The sequence below is a fragment of the Chiloscyllium punctatum genome, chromosome 41 (assembly GCF_047496795.1).
Source record: "Chiloscyllium punctatum isolate Juve2018m chromosome 41, sChiPun1.3, whole genome shotgun sequence".
Lineage (NCBI taxonomy): Eukaryota > Metazoa > Chordata > Chondrichthyes > Orectolobiformes > Hemiscylliidae > Chiloscyllium > Chiloscyllium punctatum.
Window position 1 is genome coordinate 21,086,793 of NC_092779.1, and position 27,017 is coordinate 21,113,809.

The 27,017-nt window shown below is 40.2% G+C and overlaps 1 protein-coding gene across 5 annotated transcripts in view; it reads left to right on the forward strand.

Moving 5' to 3' along the window:
* The window catches only part of exoc2 (exocyst complex component 2), a 308,570-nt gene that overhangs the window by 260,193 nt on the left and 21,360 nt on the right, over nucleotides 1-27,017 (forward strand). For all 5 annotated transcript variants that reach the window (XM_072560529.1, XM_072560533.1, XM_072560532.1 and 2 more), the window contains one exon: nucleotides 26,472-26,527. In XM_072560529.1, coding sequence (XP_072416630.1) covers nucleotides 26,472-26,527 — 56 coding nt within the window. The remainder of the gene's footprint in view (nucleotides 1-26,471; nucleotides 26,528-27,017) is intronic.

Genomic DNA, 27,017 nt, shown 5'->3' on the forward strand with positions numbered 1-27,017 from the left:
TGACTGCTAACAGTATTAATACAACATGATACATTCTCCTGAAAATTCCCTCACTGTTGGGAACATTGGGTGGTAGTATATTGTCATTTAAAAATTTCTCTAAAGGGATGAGTAATCATTGATTAAATGGAGATTCCCCACCACAGGTTCTCCCATACCAGGAGGTTTAGCCTCATTTGCTTAAGTGTTTTAGTTTTAAAAATAGATATTTAAAAACTTGCAATATTATAAAACATTGCTTAGGCCACAGTTCAGGATGTAATTGCGTTGGAAAGGATTCAGAGGATGCTACCTGGGACGAAAAGTCTGAGTTCTGAGAGGAGACTGGATTCGCGGATTTCTTTTTGGATTTGTTTTCCTTGGGCCAGAGAAGGAAAAGGGTAATCTGATTGAGGTATGCAAAATCATGAGAAGCATAGGCAAAATTACTTGTGAGAATCTTTTTCCCTGTTGCAAATGTCACTAAAACCAGAAGGCACAGTTTTAAAGTGAGGTAAGTGGTTTCGAGAGGATCTAATGGCAAAGTTTCTTCATTCACAGGTGGTAGAAATATGAAATGTGCTGACTGAGAAGGTAGTGGAGGGGAGTACTCTTGCAACACTTAATCATCTCTGTGTACTAAAATGCCAGGGCATAGCATGGTAGGCCATGGACCAAGCGCAAGTAAGTGCGAATAGTGTAGTTTGGTGTCTGTTAGATAGCATACTCATGGTGGGCAAATGGCCCGTTTCTATGCTATATGAATCTATAACTTTATGACTATGAAAAGATTATAAGTATCCTGAAATGTTGGAGATTAATATCTGAACAGAATGTGATATGAGTTTGTCTTAGCCTGTTTGAAGGCCCATAATTAGTGCTAAAACACTGAGTCATGATGCCATGCATAAAATGAACACGACCAGTGCCATTTGGGACTCCATAAACAGTTTGTAATTTGGAACTGTGGAACTTTAGCCCATCTGGACCAGATCTCCCAGATCTGATTGCATAAGCACTGATAGCTTCTTAACCTGGTTAACTTTGCAGCAGTCTGGATCCTGAACAAGATAATGCTGAGCAGGACAGATTGGAGACAAAATTTTTCTTTTGTGAGTCAAGAGATGCAGTTTGTATCAAAACCAAACAAACTAATTACCTTGATATTAAAACAAGAAGTAAAACACTTAAAAATATTCCATTATTTTCTTTGCAAGTAAGAAAAAAATCAATGTTGCAAATGTGTGTATTTTATTAACAATTGTTTATTTTGCAACCTATCAACCCATTGTTGGCAAAATTAGTTCAGAAATAATACTTTAAGGATTTCTAGAAGGCACCTTCCTAATTAGAACATTAAAAGTTGTTATAAAGATTTAAGGGTTATGATTAAATTGTATTGCATAAGAACACTCACTGCATACTTCTGGTTTCACAACTGTTTATTTCTTCCTGTATGCTGCAGTTCTTTACTTGCTATCATTTATGTATCACTGCTAAATTAAGCAAATGAACTGGATTTTGAGGAAGGAAAATGCTTAGGTTCTGTAAGAGTTTTAAATGGTATGATATGTCTCATGTGCTTTAATTGTTCCCCCTTACCAGAGTTCTTTGTTTGCAAGCTCTTTTGTCAAATGGTGAGGTATTTTTCTGTTGCTTGTATGGGTGAAAGTGACCATTTATTCAATGGTATTTGGCATTGTAATAATCTGTGAAATGGCAACAGCTCGCAGTCACTAATAACTGTCATTTGACTGACAATTGCCTTAAATATATAGCTGCATATTGTGAGACTTTCAGTGTTGTGTTCCAGAACACATTCTATGTTTAGCATTAGTCCTGCGCACTTGGAGCATTTAATTAACATACCAATTTACTAGTAATCTGTTGAATTAGATATGGTCCCAAAAGTGCCAACAATAATCTTGAAAGGAATTTATCATTGCAACTACTGTGCAGGGATTCATCCAAATCATGTATATTCCCAGGCTCTGTTCTTTTTCCACATCATGATATTACAAGGTCATTGATAAGTGATCATTTTCTTTTATTGCCAGTACTCCCTAAAGAATGATTACTCCGTAGTGTCAATATTCTTGTCTCTCTCAGGTGATAGTTGGTTCAAGAACCCCCTTTTGCACATTTCACACAATTTTGACAAAGCACTTTTGTTTGGTTATGAGAGAGCAGTGCGTTATCAGGAGTTCCATCAAACTGAGGGCCCTAGTTCATACTCTGAAAATCCCAATACAATTCAAAGAAAGGAAGAATTCAGCTAGTATCTTAACCACTCTACTTCCTTGAATACCTCGAACAAAAGATTATCTGCTGAGTCATTTAATCTCGTATCTATGGGACATTGTTGTGTGCAAACTGAGTGTTTTATTCATCTATGTATTGCCAATGACTGCATTTAAATAATACTCCATTAGAGCATCTTCAGTGAACAAATATGTTATATAAATTGCTTTTTCTGCTTGAAAAAGGACAATGGGCAAAATTAGTATAGTACTTTCTAGGTTATGAAGATCTGTTCACTAAGTCAAACTGAGGAAATTTGACTGTGATATTGCCAACCCTCCCTTTGCAGCCGCAGTTAGAGTGGAAATGTATTGAGAAGCTATTTGCTTCCAGATTCAGTACAGGATAAAGCTGTTAATACCAATGCACTGAGATGAGAATAAACAGCATGCTTCAACAAAGCACAGCCTGAGTTTGGCTGACTGTCTTCCATCAGATTAAACAGGCAGGAGGCTGAAATAACACAGCAAACCAGGCAGCATCATGAACTCGATGTTTCAGGTGTAACCCTTCTTCAGGACTGGGGCTGGGTGTGGGGGAGTTTGCTGACAAAGGGGTAGCGGGGACAGGGTGGTGAAGTAGGGATAGGTGAAGAGAGGTAGAGAGTACGACCTGGTTGATCAATGGGAGGAATGAATCTGGTTGGTGGCAGGGAGCAATGGAAGGGATGGGGAGGGGCTGGGGAGGGAGGTTATTTGAAATTGGAGAACTCGATGTTAAGTCCTCTGGCCTGTAGGCTGACCAGGCAGAAAATGAGATGTTCCTCCAATTTGCACTGTGGTTCACTTTGGCAATGGAGGAAGCCAAGACTAGTCATGTTGGAAAGGGAGTGGGGAAAGGGAATTGAAATGGGCGGTGACTGGGAGGTTCAGTCTGCCCCTGCCTATCTGGCTGCGATGCTTGGTGAATGGTCCCCCCAAATGTATGTTCAGTTTCCTGATGTAGAGAAGACCACACCGGGAGCACCTGATGCAATAAACTAGGTTGGAAAAGTGGCAGATGAACCTCTGTCTCACCTGAAAAGACTGTTTGGGGCCCTGGATGGAGGTGAAGCTGGCAGATTTTGCATCTTATCTGGTTGCAGGGGAAGATACCTGGAGTTTTGGGGGAGTTTAGTGGGGACAGTGGTGCAAACCAAGGACTGTTGAAGGGAATGCTCTTTGTCGAAGGCAGAGATAGGTAATATGGGGAAGATATTCTTGGTGGTGGGGTCTAGTTGGAATTGGCGAAAGTATTTAAGGATGATGCATTTGATGCGGAGACTGGTGGGGTAGGAGGTGAGGACGAGGGGGACTCTGTTTTTATTGCCTTGGGGGATGGTTGAAAGCAGTGGAACGAGGAATGGGAATGGTGCAGTGGAGGACTCTTTTTGGAGGAAGGGGGAAAGCACATTGTTCAAAATAGGTGCACATCTGGGATGCTCGTGAGTGGAATGTCTCACCATCTGAGCAGATGCGGTGGAGGTGGAGAAATTGGGAGAATGGGGTGGGGTTCTTGCAGGATATTAGTTGGTCGGAGGTGTAGTCCAGGTAGTTATGGGTGTCTGTAGATTTGTAGTAAACGTCTGTCTGGAGACTGTCGCCAGAGATGGAATGGTGAGCTCAAAAAAAGGCAGGGAGGTGTCCAAGATGGACCAAATGAATTTGAGGCCAGGATGGAAGTTGTGGGCAAAGTTGATGAACTGCTCCAGTTAAGCCTGGGTGCAGTACACGGCGCTGATGTAGTCATCGATGTAATGGCGGAAGAATTGGGGCATAGTGCCTGTGTAGGTAATGAGGAGGTATTGTTTGATATAGCCAACAGAGACAGGTGTAGCCAAGGCCCATCTGGGTGTCCATGGCCATCCCCTTGATTTGGAGGAAATAGGAAGAGTTAAAGGAAGGGTTATTGAGGGTGAGGGCCAGTTCGGTGAGGCGGATGTGGGTATTGGTGGAGGGGGACTGGATGGGTCTATTGGAGAGGAAGAAGCGGAGGGCCTGGAGGCTGCCCTTGTGGGGTATAATACGTCTATAACGACTGCATGCCCATTCCAGCATCTGCAGTTTTTTTTTGTCTCTTCCACCAGATTAATCTAGTAACAGACTAATTGTTAGTCATCATACAGATTTTCATCAAGGTAAATCATTGCTAATGGTAAAACCTCTGTTACATCCCATTATGGGACCCTTTTTTCTTAATCCAAAAGATTTATGTGCATTATCCATAGAAATTTTTTTCCCATTACTTCTGCTATTGAACTTTTGTCTTTTGTGTGAGGAAGTTCAAGCCCAAAGTTAAGCATCAACTAAACCACAGTTCAGGATACTGCATGGGAAATTCTTGATTTCCAATTTCAACTCTAGCACCCTTCTTAGTACATTATAAACCCCAGGGAAGTCTGGAAGTAACCACCTTGAATTTGCCAAAGACTAGTTTCTTGTTACCTCTCAATTGATAAGAGAAGGGATTTTCCATTTTTCTATGTGCTATTGAAAAGATTTCAGATCGGCTGACGTCCTTATCCTATCCCTTTTTAAATAATGAAGCAAGATTCTAAGAACTCACCTTCTAGATTATATGTGATCCTTTTAAGATGATACTTGAATGTTGATTAAATCTGATTTATTTTACACCCTGAGTACAAATCTAGGCAACACATATTTCAAACGTTTTCCTTCAGTGTGTTGACTGCAGCAGATTTCAGCATAAATACTTAGTAATGTGTGAGTTAATTCCTTCAAAAAATAATTGGATGCATTAAAAAATGGAGAGGAAGAACTCTGCGCAGCAGTTTCAAGTACTCATTGCACTGACTTCTATGCTTCTGACGTCAGGAAGTGGAACGCAACTTGCCAGACGTGTATAATATAGAAACAGAATATGCTGGGGCAGTTCAGCAGTTCTGAGGGCATCTATGGCAATAGAGCAGTAAACATTTCAAATCTAATGTGACTCTTCTTCAGAACTGGCTCATGTTGGAGATAGTTTGATTTTCAGAGTTAAATATCACACAACACCAGGTTATAGTCCAGCAGGTTTAATTGGAAGCACACTTGCTTTCGGAGCTTCGCTCCTTCATCAGGTAATAGTCATCAGATGATCACCTGATGAAGGAGCAACGCTCCGAAGGCTAGTGTGCTTCCAATTAAACCTGTTGGACTATAACCTGGTGTTGTGTGATTTTTAACTTTGTACACCCCAGTCCAACGCCGGTTTCTCCAAATCATTGATGTTCAGAATACTTGATTACTTCTAGGACTTAATGCAAATGTCTTCCAAACATTTCTATAAGATGCTAAATAAAGGTGGGGGTAGAGTGTGGGTGAAGAAACCATCCTGGGTTAATTTTAGTTGAATTTTGGAAGCATTAAACTTTATGGTTTAAATGACCAAAAGGCATTTCCTAATTTTATATTTGGTGATGCTCCAGATTGTTTAGTTCAGTTGAACAGCACTATTTGCAACATCTTCAGACTTTGAGCAAGGTTTCTTTTCCATCAAGGATCCATAGTGCATTGACCTAGATATTTCAACAACCACATAGTCGCTGGAACAGCGCAAATAGAAATTATGCATCAAGACCATGCAGAATTGTTGATGCAGCAGACTTTATGAGAATTGTCTAAAAAGTTAAAGATTCTTACTGGCAGCTCATTGTTTCTTGAGTACTTGGAAAGAATCCATTAAAGGCAAAAAATTTGGAGAATTCCATTAATTTAATAATTACCCAAGAAAATTTAAGGGAATTGGAAAATGTAGATCAACTGGGCAACAATAAAACTGATTTCCCTCCAATACCCAACTCGTCACTCACCATAACCCCCAAGTACATCTCCCTTCCGCATTTGCATTCCCCCAAATAGACAACCACCATCATCTTCTGCCCAGCCAACTCCAAAATCGGCCTTCCCTTGCCCCAACATGATTCCACACACATGTGCACACACTTGTTGTCGAACCTGACATCCCACTACTCGACCAACGCCTCCACTATGCCAGCCCTCCTCTCCCCACTGGAACTGATATCATCCTCCTCCCTCATTGCACAAAATGACCCCACCCCCCCAGCCCCAGCAAATTAAGACCTGACAACTCTTTTAATTCGCTTATCTGTTCTGCTGCCAAACTTAACAACCCACCAACCCTACCCAACTTAAGCACTCCATCGCTTACCTGATACCCAATACACCCAACCCTCTTCACCAACTGTTATCCAAACCCCACACTTGGCTTTTAACTGTCAAAATGGCTGACTGAACTGTGGCTTCTACTTCTGTGAAACATCTGACTGTGATTGCTTCTGCTAGAAAGATTTGGGTCATTAAGTTGGACTCCGGTGCATGTTGTCAGAAATTGGATTTGTTACCAGTATCAGGAAAGATTGCTATGACAAAATCTAGCAAAGAGCAAATACTTCTCTACCTCCTGCTCCACTCTTTTGAACCCTTAAGCTTATTTAAGAACCCAGAAGCTAGATTGAAAATTATCCTCCCTGTCAAGTGCACCACATCAGAAAGGAGAATTGTACAAGTGAAAATTGTGAGGATCCTTCTTTAACTGCCTTTGCTATTTTAGTGTGGTAAATTCATTAAGTCAGTCTGATGTTATGAAAGTTGAAACCAAATGCTGGAGTACAGTATTGTCTAGAGATCTTATAGAATATTATCTACAGGACAGAATGAAAAATACTGATTTGAAGTGAGGTTTGTGGTCTAAAAAAACTCAATACTTGGAAGTCCATATTCTGTACATTTTATCTCTTTTTCAGAAGATACTGTTATGAAGCCATGTTTTTTATTAAAAAAAAATGAATTTACTAATTGGAAACCGCAAATTGAATTTTGAGAAAGCTTCAAACCACATCCCAGTGACTTTAAAACACAGTCAAAGATGGCTTCGTATTTGCATCACTGTGCCTTTGTAAACAACTTCAACACTGATCCAGAAGGAACACTGGGTTCAACCTGGAGCTAATGTTATGGACCAGACTAAAATCCCTCTAAATTTATGAAGAAAATGGCCTGTACCCTAATGTTGTCTTATTTTAAAGGTAAATGTAAGGTGTTGCATTCCAAATGCAATTTGATTGGTCAAACTCTCAGGCTTGAAGCAAAACACACTTTATTCATGCACTATAAAATATAGACAAAATAAAAATAAAAGAACTGGTTTAGTTGTAACTCTATTGAAATATTTAAGAAAATAAAAAAACTGTTCATTAACTTCCATTATAGTAAAAAGGCAAATTTACTAAAATTATGTTTCTCATGCAATTCTAGCAGCAGGCAGAGGACCCCAGATTTTAGCTGTCATAGAGAGAGCAATAAGAGCTTCCACATCCAGCTTCAAGACCTCAGTAACTGCTGAAAGCTAAAACATAAATTCCTGGTTCTGTAGGAGCTTGACACCACCCATTCAGGCTGCTTCTAATGTTCCAACTTTTAAACAGAAAAGGCCAGGGTCTCTCCAGACATTTCCTCTGTTGGCTTTGAGTAGACAGCTGTGCATCTCTGTCTCAAACTTTCTTCATTTTAGAAAAACTGACAAAGCACACCTCTTAAAAGTTTACGGCATGGTGGCTCAGTGATTAGCACTGCTGCCTCACAGCACCAGGGTCCCAGGTTCACATCCAGCCTCAGACAACTGTCTGTGTGGAGTTTGCACATTCTCCCCGTATCTGGTGTGGGTTTCCTCCAGGTGTTCCGGTTTCCTCCCACAGTCCAAAGATGTGCAGGTCAGGTGAATTGGCCATGCTAAATTGCCCGTAGTGTTAGGTGTATCAGTCAGAGGGAACTGGATCTGGGTGGGTTACTCTTCGGAGGGTCGGTGTGGACTGGTTGGGCCAAAGGCCTGTTTCCACACTGTAGGGAATCTAATCTAATCTAAAGCCATAGTATTGTCACACCAGCCAAGTCACGTATCTTCAAGAACTGAATTGTGCTTTAACTTTAACTGGGCTTTAAATTGTTTATTCTGTTCTGTACTGTGTAATTTACTTGTGAGAGTATGAACTTCACGTATGCATGTATGTGAAAGGCTGTTTCCATTGATTTTCTTACGTAGAGTCAAATGCAATAAAAAAAATTTCTTTTTCAAAAATGCAAGAAAATCTATATGTGTATTTACATAGTCACAAACAAAAACAGTTAAATACTCATTGAATTGGCAAGCTTGTCCTTTCTGAAAAAGCTTACTTCAAGTGAGGGTGGGAGAAGAGTGGGACTGTTCTACCCTTCCTCACCTGCATATAACTGATACATTTTTAGACAGTTATCCAGATACATTCATCAAAGAAGAGCCCAGGATGAATGCCAACCAAAGATACAATCCTTGAGGACTTCATTCCCTTTTTATGAATAATTCTAAATTCCTAAATACCATCCAGGTGGCGTGGTGGCTCAGTGGTTAGCACTGCTGCCTCAGCACCAGGAACTCCAGTTCAATTCTAACTTCAGGCGAATGTCTGTGTGGAGTTTGCACATTCTCCACTGTGTGGGTTTCCTCCGTGCTCCAGTCTTCTCTCAGTTCACCAGATGTACAGGTTAGGTTGGTTGGTCATGCAAAATTGCTCATGTGTCAGTTAGGTGAATTAGCCATAGGAAATGCAGGGTTAGAGGAATAGGGTGGTCTGGGTGGGTTTGCTGTTCGGACAGTTGGTATGGACTTGTTAGGCTGAATGGTCTATTTCCACACTGTAGGTATTCTGTTCTATTCTAAGTGTTTAATATGGCTTTTAGCACTAACTAATTGGATCTATGAGTTCTTGAACTCAGGGAGCACACAAAAATGTTGGTTATCTATTAATTTATTGCTTTTGCTATGAGTAGCAGAAAAGGTATCTTTCTTACCAATCTGCAATACATCGCAAATTTTGTAACGAGTTAATTTCATGTTTTCGATTAATATTTGAGTGAAGTTTCCAGGGCCAAAATATGTCTTGACTTTTGTAAGAGATAATATGTTGGTGGTATTTCTGCTTGCAATTAGCATGGACTTTCCAAAAGACAGTGTGAAGTAGAAATCAACAATAATTACCCTGTAATATGGCTACACAGCCAGAAAATGCCAACTGCTACTTGTTGTGCATAATCATTCCAGAGTATAACTCAACGACAGAAACTGAGGGACAAGTTGCTGGCTCATGGGAGGAGAAGGTCAAGGATTAAAACATTGAAGAATTTTTAAAGCTGTTGAGTGATGGGGAGGGAGAAAGAGTACCTAATGGAGAGCTTGGAGTGGGATTGTCATAGAGACATACAGCACCGAAACAGACCCTTCTGCCCAACTCATCCATGCCGACCAGATATCCTAACCTAATCTACTCCCATTTGCCAGCACTTCTCAACCCTTCCTATTCATATATCCATCCAGGTACATTTTAAATGTTGTAATTGTACCAGCCCCCACCACTTCCTCTGGCAATTTATTCCATACATGCACCACCCTCTGCGTGAAAAACTGCCCCGTGGGTCCCTTTTAAATCTTGCCCTCCTCACCCTAAACCTATGTTTTCCAGTTCTGGACTCCCCCACCCCAGGGAAAAGACCTTGCCTATTTACCCTATCCAAGTCTCGAATGATTTTATAAATGTCTATCAGGTCACCCCCTCAGCCTGTGACACTCCAGGAAAAACAGCCCAGCCTATTCAGCCTCTCCCTACAGCTCAAACCCTCCAACCCTGGCAACATCCTTGTGCAAGCAATTAAGATTTTGACATGGCCAAACCCATGCTGAAAATATTTCTGTCATTGCTATGGCTGGACTAAGAATGTGTATGGAGACAGCTATAGTTGCAAATAGATTTTTTTTTTAGTAGTCTCGCTGGATTTTGGACTTACGGTCTGCCTTTAGATCAGTATATGCAATATTTATGATAAATTATTTTCAGTGGAATTAGCAGAATAAAATAACAATGAACCCATTCATCATAAAGTGGCTTATCCTGTTAAATTATTTTAAGTAGTTCATTAGGAATTTGATTACTGTTGTGTAAGTAAACATAATGCTACCTCCAAAATCTGTACCAGCACCTAGAATGACATATGGTCTATCAAGATGGCCTGCTTTTGGTGTTGCAAATTGTGGAAGGAATACTGCCCCAAGTGCTGTAAGTGCTTCCTACCCTTTGAAACATGCCATGGAACATTTCATTAACTGGCTGTGTTTGCAGATAGACCAGGTCTCTGTTTAACATTTTGTCACAAAGTTTGCATCTCTGATGATGGGCTAGTCACTCAGTATACTAACATACCTACTTATTATTTTCAAGTCATAGAGTGTGAGACTTTAGCAAACGATTTTCCAACTCCAAAACAGGAGTGCTACAAATTCGGATTTGATTTCCCCCAAAGTATTCCTTTAACTTGCCAGAAAACACAGAATTTTATTTCAAGTAGTAACTTGATAGTACAGACGTTGAGTATTGCAGTTTAAGCAAAATGATCTTGGCGGATTCTTTTCATCTTACAATCATCAGAACTCATCCATTTGTAAGAATACTAATAAAGAGTAAAAGAACATTTGTATTGCGTGAGAGGACAGTGCTGATTGGTTAGCAAGTGGACTTTGGTTGACGTTTTGCAATGGCAACTGCAGCAGTCAATGATAATTAACTTATACATTCCCAGTGTCAGTATCTCTATCAAGCAGTCGAGTTGCGACCAATCTGCAGTCTCCTGTCATGCAGTTTAAATGTGGTACATTTTTTGCTTTATTAGTATTCTTATGAATTGTCCTGATGAGTGAAAGATGTGTATCTCTTTCAGTTACACTCAACTTATTTAATTTAGGTTTTACCATTGTTATTTATTGCTTCATACTCCGATCCCCAACACTACCTCAGTGACCTCAAAGATCTTTCACATTTTATTTTAGTTTGCTGCCTTTAAAGAGGAAGTTCCATTGATCCACATTACTATTATTCTGCTATGTATAGATGGCTGCTGTCCCACAATCTTATGCAGTTGTCTGCCGATATAGTGCATGACAGTGTGAGATAGTGTGTAGTGCAGGAGTGTAAATTGAAGCAAGTTGATTGAATGTGGGAGAATCAATTGGAGCATTTTTAAAATTACTTGAAGAACCCCAGGAAACCTTCTGAACCTACCACATCGAGGTCGCACGTTAACAAATGTAGCTGTAGCCGCTACTTAATCTGTGAATACTGTGTTTTCTACTCAAAGGTCATGGAGATAGTTTGAACATTCATTTAAAAATGATGAATAGTTAGTCAGCCTTTTTCCATTGACTGATTATGTATCTTGTTCTATTATAAATCACAATAATCAACCCCCTTTAAGAGAATCATTTTCACCCATCTACCTTTGCTTTCCTGCCCCTCACTTAAAAATGCTTTGACAATCTTATGCAAGTTTCACATATTAATCATAGTACCATCACATTATTTATGTTTAATCTGTTCTTGAAGCAGTGAGTTAGTCAGTTACTGGATGTTGTGATCTGTTATGACCCCTTCTTACAGTAAATGTAGTAGTTAGGGACAGTCTCCAGATTGTCTTGGTTTATTCATCGGGTTGGTGATGTTTAACATGAGTATTATCATGTCCAAAGGGAGTTTCCAATGGTCTTGACTTCTTTACTGCAAACATGATATAAAACATATTAGGTTACTAAGTGTTGTTTTGTGTGTGTAGGTGGGGACACTTTCTCTGGGACTCACATAGTAAAATGTCAGACTCTTTGTATCAAGTTCTTTCACAGCAAATAAGTGATGGGTGACATTTTTAAAAATAATTTTGTTATTGTTGAGGTTGCATTCCTTGTATTTTTAGCTACTTGATTTTATGTCTTTTTATCTCTATTTTCTTTTCCAAAGTGTCTTCGCCATTGATATTATTTGAGAAGGAGTGAGCAGAAACCAATCACTTTTTGGGTTTTTGACAACCTTTAGGTGTCAGTGAGGAGTGAATTGCACAAATGTCACAAAATATCTGATTTTCAGCAGATAAATAACTGGGTGTCCATGGGGAAGTGTGAGCTTGGAAGAACTGGAAAGTCAGCTTGGGGAGTGAGTGGGGTGACTTCTTGACCTGTGATAATCACTCCAATGTGCCACATCACCATGTTATCTGTACGAGTTACTCATTCTGTATAATGATCAACTTCAAATTGTCTTTCATCACACTTTTTTCACAGTATACTCTTACTTCTTGGAAAGTATGCAAGGTAGGAAAGTGCATACATGCAACATAGGAAGCAGATGCAAATCATTTGGCCCATTAAGCCATCTCTGTAATTTAATAAAATCAAGGCTGATCTGTTTGTGTTTCATATTTCGCATTCTCATTTACACCAAAAGTCTTTGATTCACTGGCGTAATAGAATCTATCTGCCTCTGCCTTAATGTTCAGTGACCTGCGTCCACCACCTTCCGATAGCTATTTTGAAAGTTGTTATGCCCAGCAGTGCTGATGAGAGTTTTAATGTGGAGGGATTCAAGGGGTGGGGGAACATTCAAAGAAACAGACAATTCATCCATCTTCTGTATGAAGCACTGTTTTCTTTCAGAAGCTACACACATATCACCCTCTTCTTTTTGAAAACATTGTACAAGCTACTTATGTCGATGTAGTACTGAAAGAATTGGAAGTTTGTTTAATGGTGTTATTAAAGGGGACAGCATAGTGTCAATGCTACCTAATGCTGAATACTGTGGTGATTACTAAATATAGACTATATTCTCTACTGCTATAAAACAGAATTAGTGCGAAGATTAAATCAGATGTCTTGTGCCTCTTTCATAGATTATTCTGCTAATTAGTGCTGATGAGCCAATGGCATCAAATTGCCCAATTGCCCCAAAGCAGGAAACTAGTTCACAATTCTAGAGTTTTGATTCTTAGTTGGTTTAAAATAATGCAGATGTACAGATATCTGCAATCCTATGGGAATTTTGTTAGATTAGGTTCCCTACAGTGTGGAAACAGGCCCTTCGGCCCAACTAGTCCACACCAACCCTCCGAGGAGTAACCCACCCAGACCCATTCCCCCTAACTAATGCACCTAACTCTACGGGCAATTTTAGCATGACCAATTCACCTAACTCTCACCTTTAGACTGTGGGAGGAAACCGGAGCACCCAGAGGAAACCCACGCAGACACTGGGAGAATGTGCAACTCCACACAGACAGTCACGAGGCTGGAATCTAACCCGGGTCCCTAGCACTGAGAGGCAGCAGTGCTAACCACTGAGCCACCATGCCATCCCAGAATAACTTTCAGGGAACAAAGTAGTGAAACACATATCTATTAAAAATACGGGGTAGACCATTTAGGACAGAGATGAGGAGAAACTACTTCACCCAGAGAGTGGTGGCTGTGTGGAATGCTCTGCCCCAGAGGGCAGTGGAGGCCCAGTCTCTGGATTCATTTAAGAAAGAATTGGATAGAGCTCTTAAAGATAGTGGAGTCAAGGGTTATGGAGATGAGGCTGGAACAGGATACTGATTGGGAATGATCAGCCATGATCATATTGAATGGCGGTGCAGGCTCGAAGGGCTGAATGGCCTACTCCTGCGTATATTGTCTATTGTCTATGCAGTGTTATTGAAAGAATAATTTAGCTCCAGTTAGCAATTAATCAATTCATGTAATATTTGTGCAAATAAGCCCTTAACTGTATTTAGCTTAAATGTTATTAACAAAATTGTTGGTTAGTCATTGTATGATGAAGTTAGTTATGTAGGTAGCAAGAAACTTGTGGAAATGGAAATGTTTACTTAAATTCAATTTGATTTCAGTTTACATTTCAGTCATCATAGGTAAACACACATTTGAGTGAGTGATTAAGACAAAATAAGGCTTACACATTAATGTGTTACTGTGCTGTGTTAGTATCTGTGAAATTTGTGTTCTTGACCATGACAATGGCTCAGATTTCACAGCCAGCATCAAAGTGAAGACTCTTGCCACTGACTTTGAAGAAAGATGCCAAGAACAATATAGCAGTTGTGGTGAGGCTTTCCCTTTTCCTGATGTTAGTTTTATACTGATGAACAAGTCAAATGGCTTAGCCGCAGCAGTGACTTTATCAAAAAGGCCAATTACATTGAAGTATTCTCATAGGCAGCAAACCAGGAAGTTAAATGCATTGATGGTTATTTGCTTTTTAATACGTTTTGCAGAGAGTGCAATAAATGATTGAGAAATACACATTAGAAATTAAAATGACATAAACCAATTTGAAAAAGTAATAAACTTGAAATTTTTAACTGCATGGAAAAACATTGTCAATACAAAAATTTCCAAAACTTTTCAAGGACAAAAGATGTATTTCGGCAATAGTTTTAACTTATTACATTGCATTAAAAAGTCAAACCTTTTATGGGTGTTTTTTGTAAAAAAAAAGGAAGTTGCCATCAGTTCAGGAGCTTGAATGTCCTGCAAACTGCAATGAAATCTAATAATTCAATACCCATAGAGAAACAAATTCTGGATTTCCATAATTAAATTCACATGTACAGACTCCAGATGTTGCTGTCAGTTTCAAAGAAATAATGGTGAATGTTGACAGGTTTGCTGTCGTTACTATTGCAAGGTCAGGGCCTGTGGTCTCAAGTAGAGACAATATGCTTCACTGAGAGAACGGAGCAGGGAAAAATGCAAGGACTAATTAGCTCATGTCATTCATACACCATCTAGTGGCATTCAAGGAAATTTATAGACAGGATATTTTTTTCCAATATCAACACTGTGCGAGTAATCTAAATACCAAAGTCATAATTTTCAATAAAATTTAAATAATAAGCACCTTATTGTTGACTTTACTGCACGTCATATAGTTGCACCTTGATATCTTTAACTATTTATTTGAAGTAATGTGGAAGACATTGAGGAGGTTAATCAGGAGAATGTAGCCAGACTAGTGAACTAGAGACAAAAAAACTGCACATGCCACATTCCAAGGTAGACAAGTAGGAGGCTGGGAGAACACAGCAAGCCAGACAGCATCAGTCGGTGGAGAAGTTGACATTTCAGGTGTAACCCTTCAGGACTAGGGCTTGGTGTAAAGGGAGCCGCAAATAAAGTTTTTTTTTTGGGGGGGGGGGGGGGGGGGGGAGGTGCGGGGGTGTGGGGTGGTGGGCAGGCAGGGGCAGGGTGGTGAGGTGGGGATAGATAACGACAGGTAGAGGGTACAACCTGATTGGTTGATGGGAGGGATGAATCCCATAGGTTGATGGAGAGGACTGGAAGGGAGGAGCTGGGAAGGTAGTTGGCGGATGGGGAGAGTGGTTATTTGAAATTGGAGAACTCAATGTTGAGTCCTGCGGGCTGTAGGCTGACCAGGTGGAAAATGAGGTGGTGTTCCTCCAATTTGCGGTTTTATTCATTGTGGCAATGGAGGAGGCCAAGGGTGGTCATGTCGGAAAGAAAGTGGGAAGAGGAATTAAAATGGGTGATGACTTGGAGGTCTGGTTGGCCCCTGTGGGCCCAGCTGTGATGTTTTGTGAACCGTTCCCTAAGTTTACGTTCAGTCTCCTTGATGTAGAGAAGACCACACCGGGCACACCTGATGCAGTAAACTGTTGGAAGAGAGGCAGGTGAACCTCTGTCTCACCAGGAAGGAGTGTTTGGGACCCTGGATGGATGTGAGGCAGATGGTGTGCCAGCTGGTTTTTCATTTTTCCGGTTGCAAGGCCAGTTACCTGAGGGTTTGGACGGGTTGATGGAGAGAGTGGCTCAGACCAAGGATTGGCGAAGAGAACAGCCCTTGTGGAAGGCAGAGGGGGGTGGGGTGAGCAAGACTTTTTTTGGTGGTGTGGTCTAGTTGAAGTTGGTAGAAGTGTTTAAGGATGATGCGTTGGATGCGGAGACTGGTGGGGTGGAGGGGGACTTTGTCTTTATTGCGCTTAGAGGACGGTGGTTTAGAGAAATGGAATGGGGAATGGAGGTGAAATAGGTGGACATCTGGGATGCTTAGGAGTGAAATGGTTCCCAATTGGTAGAAGCAGAGGAATTGGGAGAGTGGTGAACTAGGCGGGCATAGGGCAGATGAAATTTAGTGCAGAGTTATGAAATAATATGTTTTTAATGAGAAGCAGTATAACAATTGATACAGTGTTGAAGAGAATAATAAAGAGATCGAGGTGATGGGTAGGGGAAGGAGTGTGTTTCTTAATCTTTGAATGTGTCAGGGCAAGTTGTGAAGCCAGTGTTTTTTTTCCAAAAAAAAGGTAACGTGGAATCCTTGGCATTATAAGTGCAGGCAACCCTTACAGAAGCAAGCAAATGATCCTCACATCTTATAAAGCATCAGTTAAAGCTCAGTTGAAATATTGTGTCAAACTCTTGCTGCAAACATTTGAAATTACATAAGTATTCAAGAGGGTTCAGAGGAGGTTGCTAGAATGGCACCAATACTGTTGCATTTAAGTTGTAGGGAGTGACTGCAGGAGTAGATGGTCTTAGAGCAGGGAAAGTAAGGTTAAAATTTAATAGAGGTATTTGAACCCATGAATGATTTTGCTGAATGATGAGCATCAATTGTTATACTGCTTCTCATTAAAAACATATTATTTCATAACTCTGCACTAAATTTCATCTGCCCTATGCCTGCCTAGTTCACCATTCTCCCAATTCCTCTGCTTCTACCAATTGGGAACCGTTTCACTCCTAAGCATCCCAGATGTCCACCTATTTCACCTCCATTCCCCATTCCATTTCTCTAAACCACCGTCCTCTAAGCGCAATAAAGACAAAGTCCCCCTCCACCCCACCAGTCTCCGCATCCAACGCATCATCCTTAAACACATCTACCAACTTCAACTAGACCCCACCACCAAAAAAAGTCTTGCTCACCCCACCCCCCCTCTGCCTTCCACAGTGGCTGGAAGGTCAGTAATCAGAGGGCTCAGATTTAAGGAAAATAACAGGAGAACCAGGCATAAGATGAGAGAAGTGTTTCTTAACTTGCTATTAGGATGTGGGCTTATTAGGCCAACATTTATTGTACATTCCCTATAATTTCACTTGTGAAGGTGGTGATGAGCTGCCTTCCTGAAGACAACTAAGTGGCTCACAATGCTATTTCAGAGGGCAGTTAAGTGTAAATCACATTACTTGTGTCTCCAGAAATTCAGCAGACCAGACCAGCTAAGGATAATAGATTTGTTTCCTTGAACGTAGTTGGGGAACAAGATGGATTTTAAAAATGATATTGGATTAGATTCCCTACAGTGTGGAAACAGGCCCTTTGGCCCAACCAGTCCACACCAACCCTCTGAAGAGTCACCCACGCAGACCTATTTCCCACTGAATGAAGCACCTAGCACTATGGGCAATTTAATATGGCCAATTCACCTGCCATGCACATCTTTGGACTGTGGGAGGAAACTGGACCACCAGCAGGAAAGCCGCACAGGCACTGGGAGAATGTGCAAACTCCACACAGGCAGTCGCCCAAGGATGGAATCGAACCTGGGACCCTGGTGCTGCGGAGGCAGTAGTGCTGACCATTGAGCCACCATGCTGCCCATAGTTGTACATTCATTGTTAATGAGACTAGTATTTTGTTCAAGATTTTGTAATTACTTGAATTTAATTTTTTTTAACTTGCATGTTATTATGATGGAAAGAGTGCTGGAACAACAGCAACTTAATATTTTAGAGTTTTTTTTTCTAATTGTGTTAATTAGGGTTAAGTTAATAGAGGTTAATTTGATGGTTACTTGAACACATATAAAGAGACACTAATTAACACAAATTGAGTGGAATCAAGACATAAGTACTTGTAATGTTTCACTCTGTGAATAAATCGATCCCAAATAAAGATTGGCTGAGGATTCTTCCTTCACAACTAACTATCAGGAGTTTAATGACTTTAGCATACTTTAGCCTTGTAAAGTGTTCCACAGGAGTATTCATAAAATTTGACACTCAGACGCTTAATTTAGATATCCGAAAAGTCTGGTCAAAGAGAGAGGTTCTAGGAAAGCAGTAGAAAGACAGAAATGTTTAAAGGTGCAATTCCAGAGCTTAGGCTTTGGCTGCTGACAGCACAGGCATCAGTGGTGGAGCCAATAAAATAAAAGGACGTGACTAAAATTGGAGGAGCATAGACATGTCAGAGGGATGTGGAACTGAAGAAGATTACAGTGAAGGGAGTGAGGGGGATGGAGAGATTTGAAATCAAGAATGCAAATTTATGAATCAATTGTTACTTTCCCAATATCCAATATATGCCAGTAAGCATAGGTGTAAAGAGGGTAAAAGGATTTTATGGCAAGTTAGGACACAGCACAGTTTTGAACGACCTTAAGTTTATGACGAGCAGAATGTAGGGCACTAGCTGAAGCACATTTGGGATGGTCAAATCTGGGAATAATAAAACCATGGAATGAGGATTTCGGCAGAAGATGAGCTAAGAGTGGGGCAGAGATGGGTAACCTAAGAGAAGTCAGACAGTCTTAGTGATGTATGAATGTCATATCCCTCACAATCCCTCAGAACTCTGCATTCCTCCAACTTGACTCTCGTGCAACCATGTATTCTTTATGCACCTTCTTCCAGTTCAGCCAAGACACTATGACTGCACACAGTCTGGTACAGCCTAGGAAGGTTGGCAGAATGGAATCAGTAGCTGGTGAATGAAATTTGCAGTTAATTTCAGAGAATTGCTTTCAATTGGGGGATAATTCTGCTCTGTTCTGGCACTGTATGTCAGACAGGCTGACTGTCAGTTTAGATATAATGGAAGGAGTGCCATAAGCAGTGATAAGCTTGATGATATCAGTTTACAAGTGGAAATTGACACTGTTTCCAGATTATACTGCTAAGGAACAATATGTGGATGTGACATATGGTGGCACCAAGTATAGATTGCTGGGACACCAGAGGTAATGGTTTAGGAGTGGGAGGAAAAAGAATTGACAGTCATTCTCTGGCTATAATTAATTACATAAAAACAGACCCAAATGACTGTGGTCCTACCCATCTAGATGGTAGTGGAGAGGCATTATAGGGGGATGGTGTACTCTACCATATTGAAGGCTGCAGCAGGTCATGAAGGATGAGGAGTGAAAGTTTACGAAGTCTTGTGCCATTTGATGAGAGTTAGTTTGGTACTGTATGAGGTCAGAAGACTGATTGGAGGGGATTCAGACATGGTATTCCAGGAGAGACAATCATTGATTTGAAAAGCGGCAGAATAATCAAGAACGTCAGAATGGAATGGAAGTTTGAAGAGGTGGGGCAGCCATTTTTAAGGACTACATGGGTTATTTACTTTGGAAGATACGATGGTGGTGGAGGACCTGAGGAAAGAGGTATGAACAGCATCAGCTAATGTATGAGGGATGGAAAGCTGGGGTGATCAAAGTCCCTCCAGTTTCAAATGTGTATCTTTAATTTTAAATCTCTGTGTGATCTTGCTCTTCACTATTTCTGTAATTTTGTATTGCCCTAGAAACTCTCAGAACTCTTTATTCCTCCGACTGGTCTCTTGTGCAACCCCATCTTTCTTTTGTGGCTATGTCTTCAGCATCTGAGATATCTTGTTCTGGCAATCCTTTTTCTAAATTACTGCTTCTTTTCCCCATCCTCCTGAAAGTGCATCTCTCTGACTTCCACATAGTCCACATACAAGTCTTTTCCGCATTATTTTGCGGTTCATAAATTTCTCAACCTGGAATTGGATAATGCTTGAGAAAAAAAAAAGCATTTATTGGGCATTGAATAGTGTTTGAGGAATTTACTTAATACTTCAGGGACCTTCTAGATTTTCAAACCATCTAGTCAGCCAACTTGAGGTTTTTACTGTAATCCTTTCTAAATTCCGCATAATAAATAATGCATCTATAACTTGTGGTCTACCCTGTAATCCTCCGAAAGGTTCATATTTTCAACAGCATGTTCCTGCTTAGTTCAAGAGATCTAATATGGTTCAAATAGTCATAGTCGTACAGTCCTACAGAATGGAGACAGGCCCTTTGTCCCAAACTGGTTCATGGCAACCAAAGTGTCCATCCACACTAACCCCATTTTCTTGCACTTGGCCCATATCCTTCTAAACCCTTCCGATACATGTATTTGTCCAAATGCCTTTTAAATGTTTTTAATGTACTTCAACAACTTCCACTGGCAGCTCATTCCATATGCGCACCATCCTCTGTGTAAAAAAAGTTGCCCCTCAGGTTCCCTTTTATTCTTTCCCTTCTAACCTTAAACTGATGCCCTCTAGTCCTTGATTCCCCAATCCTGGGAAAAAGACTGAGTGCATTCACCCTATCCGTGCATCTATGACCGTATATACTTCTATAAGATCCTCCCTCCGTCTCTTACTGTCCTATCTTGTCCAACCTCTCGCTATTGCTCAGACCATTGAGTCCTAGCAACATCCTTGTAAATTTCTTTTGCACTCTTTCCAGTTTAATAACATCCTTCCTATGGTAAGGTGACTAAAACCGATCGAAATATTTCAGTGTGGCCTCCCCAACCTCCTGTACAACTGCAACATTGCATCCCAACTTCTATACTCAGTGCCCTGACTGATGAAGACCAGTGTGCCAAAAGCCTTTTTCACTGCCCTGTCTATCTGTGACTCCATTTTCAGGGAATCATGCACCTGAACTTCAAGGTTCCTCTGTTCCACTATACTCCTTAAGGTCCTGGTATTCACCATGAAACTCCAACCTTCTTATGACTTTCCAAAATACAAAACTTCACACTTATCTATATTAAATGCCATTTGCCATTTCATGGCCCACTTACCCAGCTGATCATGGTCGTGCTGTAATTTCCGATAACCTTCCTGATTATTGATGTTGAAGAGAAAAAAAACTATATATGCGCTACTCGAATAACTATTGTAATTATCATTTATTGCAGTGGAGAGAAGTAGATGGTTTATACCAAGTTTGTCGTCTTGTTGTGGGATCTCATTATTTAAGAATTTGTTTTGAGGCATTGGGATAAACTTCGTGCTCCTCTTCATCAAGACCATGGGATCTTCAGCACCACCTAATATAACAGACGGAACCTCTGTTTATTGTTTTATCTGAGTCACCAAAACAAAGTTTGAAACTCCTTCGAAGATTCTGTTTCTTTTTCTCACTCATCTATGTTCTGTTTATTTCTGTTTGCTTCTGGTTTGCTTTTTTCTCTGACCATTTGATGAAGTACTTCTTTATATACACTGTTTGTTACTTGTGAACTATAGGTTATTGGTCAGCATGAATTCATTCACATGGCTACCTCAACTAGTCTGTCTCAGTAGTTATAACTACTGAAATACTGTTTTATATAAAGACTGACCTACTCAGGAATGAATGAAATCCACCAAACTCAACTTGGGATTAACCGTAATTTTACACTAATTTGTGCAGTAAGTTTGCGAAGAATTTAATTGCTAAAATTTATTTGATTGTGATGAATAGATGGAGGTGTTGATATTATTGTAAATTCTTCTTTAATTAATAAAATGGAGCTAGAATTATACCAGAGATGAGAATCCAAAATTATAGAAACTTTTTCCATTAGAGCAGAGAAAGCAAAGGACATTTAATAGTTTTTTCTTTATTGAAGGGTTTCAGGCAGATTAGTCATGATCTTATTAAATGGAGGAATGTGCTGGAAGGACTGAGTGGCGGAATCTCGTTTCTTGTTTGCATTGAGTCAGAGGTTTTCCAACTCAATGACTGATATGAGCACTGGCAGAAAATTTTGGAGAATACATTGTTAAGAATCTGATTTCTTTCATGCTCATTGATTTAAAGGAAGTTTGATTTTCCCCCTTAAACTCTCAATAGCTTGTTGAGAACCTTGCTACTAAGTGGCAAGGGCCTTATTTTCATGCATTTGCATGTCTTTATTAGCTAATTTGCCTCATTTCTATGCAGTTTGTCAAAGTGGTTACCCTGGTGGATGCAGCTCACTGGTTGTTTCTCCAGGATCTATTCGTTATTCACCAATATCTCATGGACGCTCCATGGACACCAACTGCATCCATACTAAACCTACCGATGGTGGCATCAGCAAACACCAGCCTCGCTGCATTATCATGTGCTGATCTCAGCACTTCTCCACTGCACTTTAGAGATCAGTGACACATTACATTGCAGTGCTTCTGCTAGGCTACTCTGTGCATTTGTATATACACCCATCTCATGCATTTGCACTAGACGCATCTCAGGGCTCATGGTTTAGTTTTTTGGTGTTCATTCACTTTGTATTTGGATTACTCACAGCATTTCTACATAGCTTTGTTCATTAGGACAGACAGAAAGCCATACAACTTGTCATGATTACGAACAATCTTCAGTCATTGGGGTGGACTCGTTGGCCTATGGCACTGTGCTACGCCAAAAATTGCATCTACCTTGTGTACTAGCAGCTTACACAGCAAGCACGTTGAAGGAGCTTCAGCCAAAGGACCATGTCTGAAAGGCTATGGGGAGTAGACTTGAGTGAAGAGGGACTACTGCCAATCAGGGGTGCTGCCATACAAGGGCATTATAAAACGTATGTCCAGAGGGTTGCAGTCCATGTTCTTCTGGTCAGGGGATTGAGTCATAGTCAATCCTGGGAATCAAATCCAACCAGCCTTTGTGGTACAGGCGAGTCAGTCTGGGGAATGAACAACAGTCAGCCCGGGGGATTTGAACAGTAAATTTCAAGGGGAGTTATCACAAGAAGTCTGTATTGTGTAGGCGAAACTGAGAATCTTGATTGGAGGTTGGTGGCATAATGCTGGGATGCAGAGAAGATAATAACAATAAAGCAGTTGGGGTGGGGATTCCAAATGTAAGGGTAGATAATTATAGCATGCAAGTGCATTGCATTAAAGTATGGTGCCCAAAGCGTGAATACCAGAAAGTCCTGACAATGACAAGTACTTCTGCCTCTGCTGTGATATGACTGAATGCGAACCTGGATGCATAACTAATGAAGTAAGCAGCGAACGATTGTGAATGCCAAGTCACAAAGGGCATTGGCAGGAAGTACTCGGTGAAAGTATCAGAAGTGACATTTAACCAAAGAGAAAATTCAGTCCCCAATTTCTTCTTTAAAAAAGCATAACTCTAAGTTTATGACGTTCTTAATTATTGCTAAATATTTAATAAGTACAGAAATAGGAACTGCAGGTTAACTTCACGGTAGGGAGATGGGAAACTGCCAATCCATAGTTATGGGAACAGAAACTGATTGCGATTGCAGTTTCCATAATTCTTTATTCTTTGTATTTCCTCTGAAATAAAACTATAAAAACAGGAGACGCCATACTTCATTGTATTGAAGTGTGTTTATTCTGTGAATGAGCAGATGCACTGCACTCTTGGGTGCCAGACACACTATTGAATCTATCCCTCATTGAATATTTATGCATCCCTTCTTTTCAATTATAGCTCCTTGGTTGATCTTACAATATGAATAAAACATAGAATTGATTTATGACCGATGTAACCAGAGATGACTACAGATGGTACAGTTTATAACACATTTAGACTATCATTCTGTGTGAAAATCCCACAGCAGTTCTTGTTCACTTTCATGTTCCATGTATCTGAGGATATGACACTGTGTCCCAGAATATTTACTGTGTGACTCAATCCTGCCCCACTTTCATATATTTCATACCATTGCCGATTTTAGGCCATTCCCTTGATACCTTTCTTCCCAGCAGTTGAAGTCATGTCTGTATCATGAGAAAAACTTACCAGGTGGACTCCTACTTTCCCAGGGCGAGCACTGGCAACAGAATCTGCGAGGTAAAAACAATGACTGCAGATGCTGAAAACCAAATACTGGATTAATGGTGCTGGAAGAGCACAGCAGTTCAGGCAGCATCCAACGAGCAGCGAAATCGACATTTCGGGCAAAAGCCCTTCATCAGGGCTTTTGCCCGAAACGTCGATTTCGCTGCTCGTTGGATGCTGCCTGAACTGCTGTGCTCTTCCAGCACCATTAATCCAGTATAACAGAATCTGCGGCTGATCGTCAGCAGAGCTGAAGTCAGTGAGGTAGGCCCAGTGACTAAAGATGGCGCCTGAAGAGTGGCGACTTCAAAGTTAGTTTATGTCCAGTGTAGAAAGTGGTGAGGTGGAAGAGGAGGGATGGCAGCCAGGCATCACTCATGGTGAGCTGGCTCAGGACTGATCTAAGTCACATTTTTATTCTTAAAACTATTCAAAATGGTGCTGGGTCATGGCAACAGTGGAGAAGCTTGTCATCGTATTTTACTGTTTTTCTCACTAAAATACAGGTGATAAAATCATTCATTCAAGGTCTGATAATTACCTCCAAGATTCCCTTTGATATTGTAAAACATGCCATTGGAATGTCTGGGGGTAGTGACCAGTATTTTAGGTGTCTTACATATGTAAAATTTAAGTATGTTGTGCATTGTAATTTAAAAAGGATACTGATGCAAATAAGAGATTATCAGCCAATTGTTACGATACAATAGCTATTCAATAATGGGTAGCTTCACTGTAAAAGCCTACATGTGAAAAAAAACACAAGAATTTAAATTTTTAATAGTAATTTAATTCTATAGTAATTCTATAGTAACTCTTCCAGTTTCTTTCTCCTTGATTTCAGGTTTTACTGTTTTAATCTGACTTTTATAATTACAATTTTCAAGTTTTCATTTTCAACTAAGTCTCATTGTTGTTTATGTGCCTCATTTCCAAATTAGAAGCAGCACTGATAAAATTAGTCTCACGTTAGCTACAAATCAACCTGAAATACCCATGGTGGGGTTAATCAGTTGTTCCAAATCTAAAAGATTGTCCTGTTGTATCATTATATGTAACCAAATAAATCTTTAGCATATTTTTAGGCACTAAATCAGAAAAGATTGCCTCGAAATGCATCATCTCTGCTCTTTACTATTTGGTTCCTCATAGGTTAAAGACTTGAGTTTGCTTTCTTTAGAGGTAATAGGGACATAATGAGGACAGAAATTGCTGGAAAAATAAATGGCATTAATGGAATCCAGCAAGTCCCAGCAAATGAGGAATAAGCTCTCTACCTCTGAGGATTTCCTTGTATCATTATTAGGTTTGTTATAGACTATTTGATAATGATTAATTGCTATGACTATTCAACACCTCATTATTCTCATATCATGTGACTTTCAGAATAATAAACGACAAACCAGATGCACCTTGGGTTATTCCTGTTCAGAAATTCCTGTGTTGCTATAAAAATAGTTTTGCTATATTAAATCTTGATACAGCATTCGGTATTGCATGGGTGAAAAATATTAAACTGGAGGCAGAATCACTGAGACCAAATTTGTATGCTTTGTAGTGCTTCACAAAGAAGACATGGCAATGCTATTAGTGATTGAAACTGTCTGTCTGAGTTCCTTGACCATGGAAGGTGAGGTGAAAGGGAAGGGCTCAAATTGTGGGATTGTTCGAGGCTGGACATGTGAGCCAAGATGATTGTTGGGACCCCTACAAAACTGATGACCTGCTGTACTCTGTGAGAATTGCCCAGGAAGATTAAAACATTTGATTGGCAGTTCCCCTGCTTCCAATACCCTCACCAAAGTCTCCTGCTCTATAGAATCAGAGACTTGAACAATTCTGTTCTACTTATCTGGATAGTGACCCAGAAATATTCAACAGGAAAAACCTAAACTACACATCAGAACTCTACGTTCATTCACTCTGAGCCCCAACTATCCCTCCAGACTACCTTGGTGAACCCTTCTACTACACTCCGATTTCCCCAACACCCCCAAGAACACACTAACTGTCCCTTTTGACCACGCTTTCCCTCTAGCAACTCAGCTACCTCCCCTGACTAATCCCACTGCCTGATTACCCTTCCCAACCACTGATGCAGCTGCTAACCTGCCCATCTCACCATTCACAAACATTCATCCAGGCATCCATTTTTGAGATATTGTGCACTCACCTATTCATGAGTATTGACCCTGGACATGTAACCTTTCCAGATAGCGATAAATGGTATAAAAAGGTGTCTCTCTCACACGTCCTCTCTTTTCTCTGTCTCTCTCCCATTTCTGTTAAAGCCAATTTTGGGAAACCAAACAGGTGTGTTGTTCCTTGAAAGATCAAGTCCAAGATCTTTATCCTTGTAACAACTAATCTCAATTTAATTCAATTAAAATTGAACTTTAACTCAGTAATAGAAATTAATTCAGATAAGCACGATTTGCCTTTTATCAGCCCAAACTATTACTGTAATGTTATATTATGCAATGTTTCTTTCAATCTTTTTAGGTGTCAGAACTTACTTAAAAGAAGCTTTAGTTAACATTATTGCTGTCCATGCAGAGGTAAGGACTTCAAATTAATTTACATTGTTACAATCTTCACTTTGGTTCTAAGTTCTTCATATTTGTGCTTTAGCAGGTTCAGAAGCAACTTGTGCAGTCATGTCTTTTGGAGAGACACAGAAGTTAGATTGGCTGGGTGACTATAGCAGTGAAATATTGTTTGCATTAGGTGGATTCAGTTAAGGAGCAATCAGAAAATGTCCGTACCATAGCTCCTTATTTCTGATTTGTGTTGTCAATTAAATCATGAATCCTGGAGCTTTGCACAGTTTATTAGAGCTGGCACTATTTCTCCTCTTTACAGTTACCCTTGGAAACTTAAATGTGAAAAATTAATGTGGATCAGAGCATCCACTGACTACAAAGAGCATATATTGGGGATGCTGGAAATCTGAAACAAATACAGAGGAATCTCAATTATCCGAATTTCTGATTATCCGAAGGGGATCTCAAGATCCTGATGGAAATATTATATCAAAGAGCTGTTTCA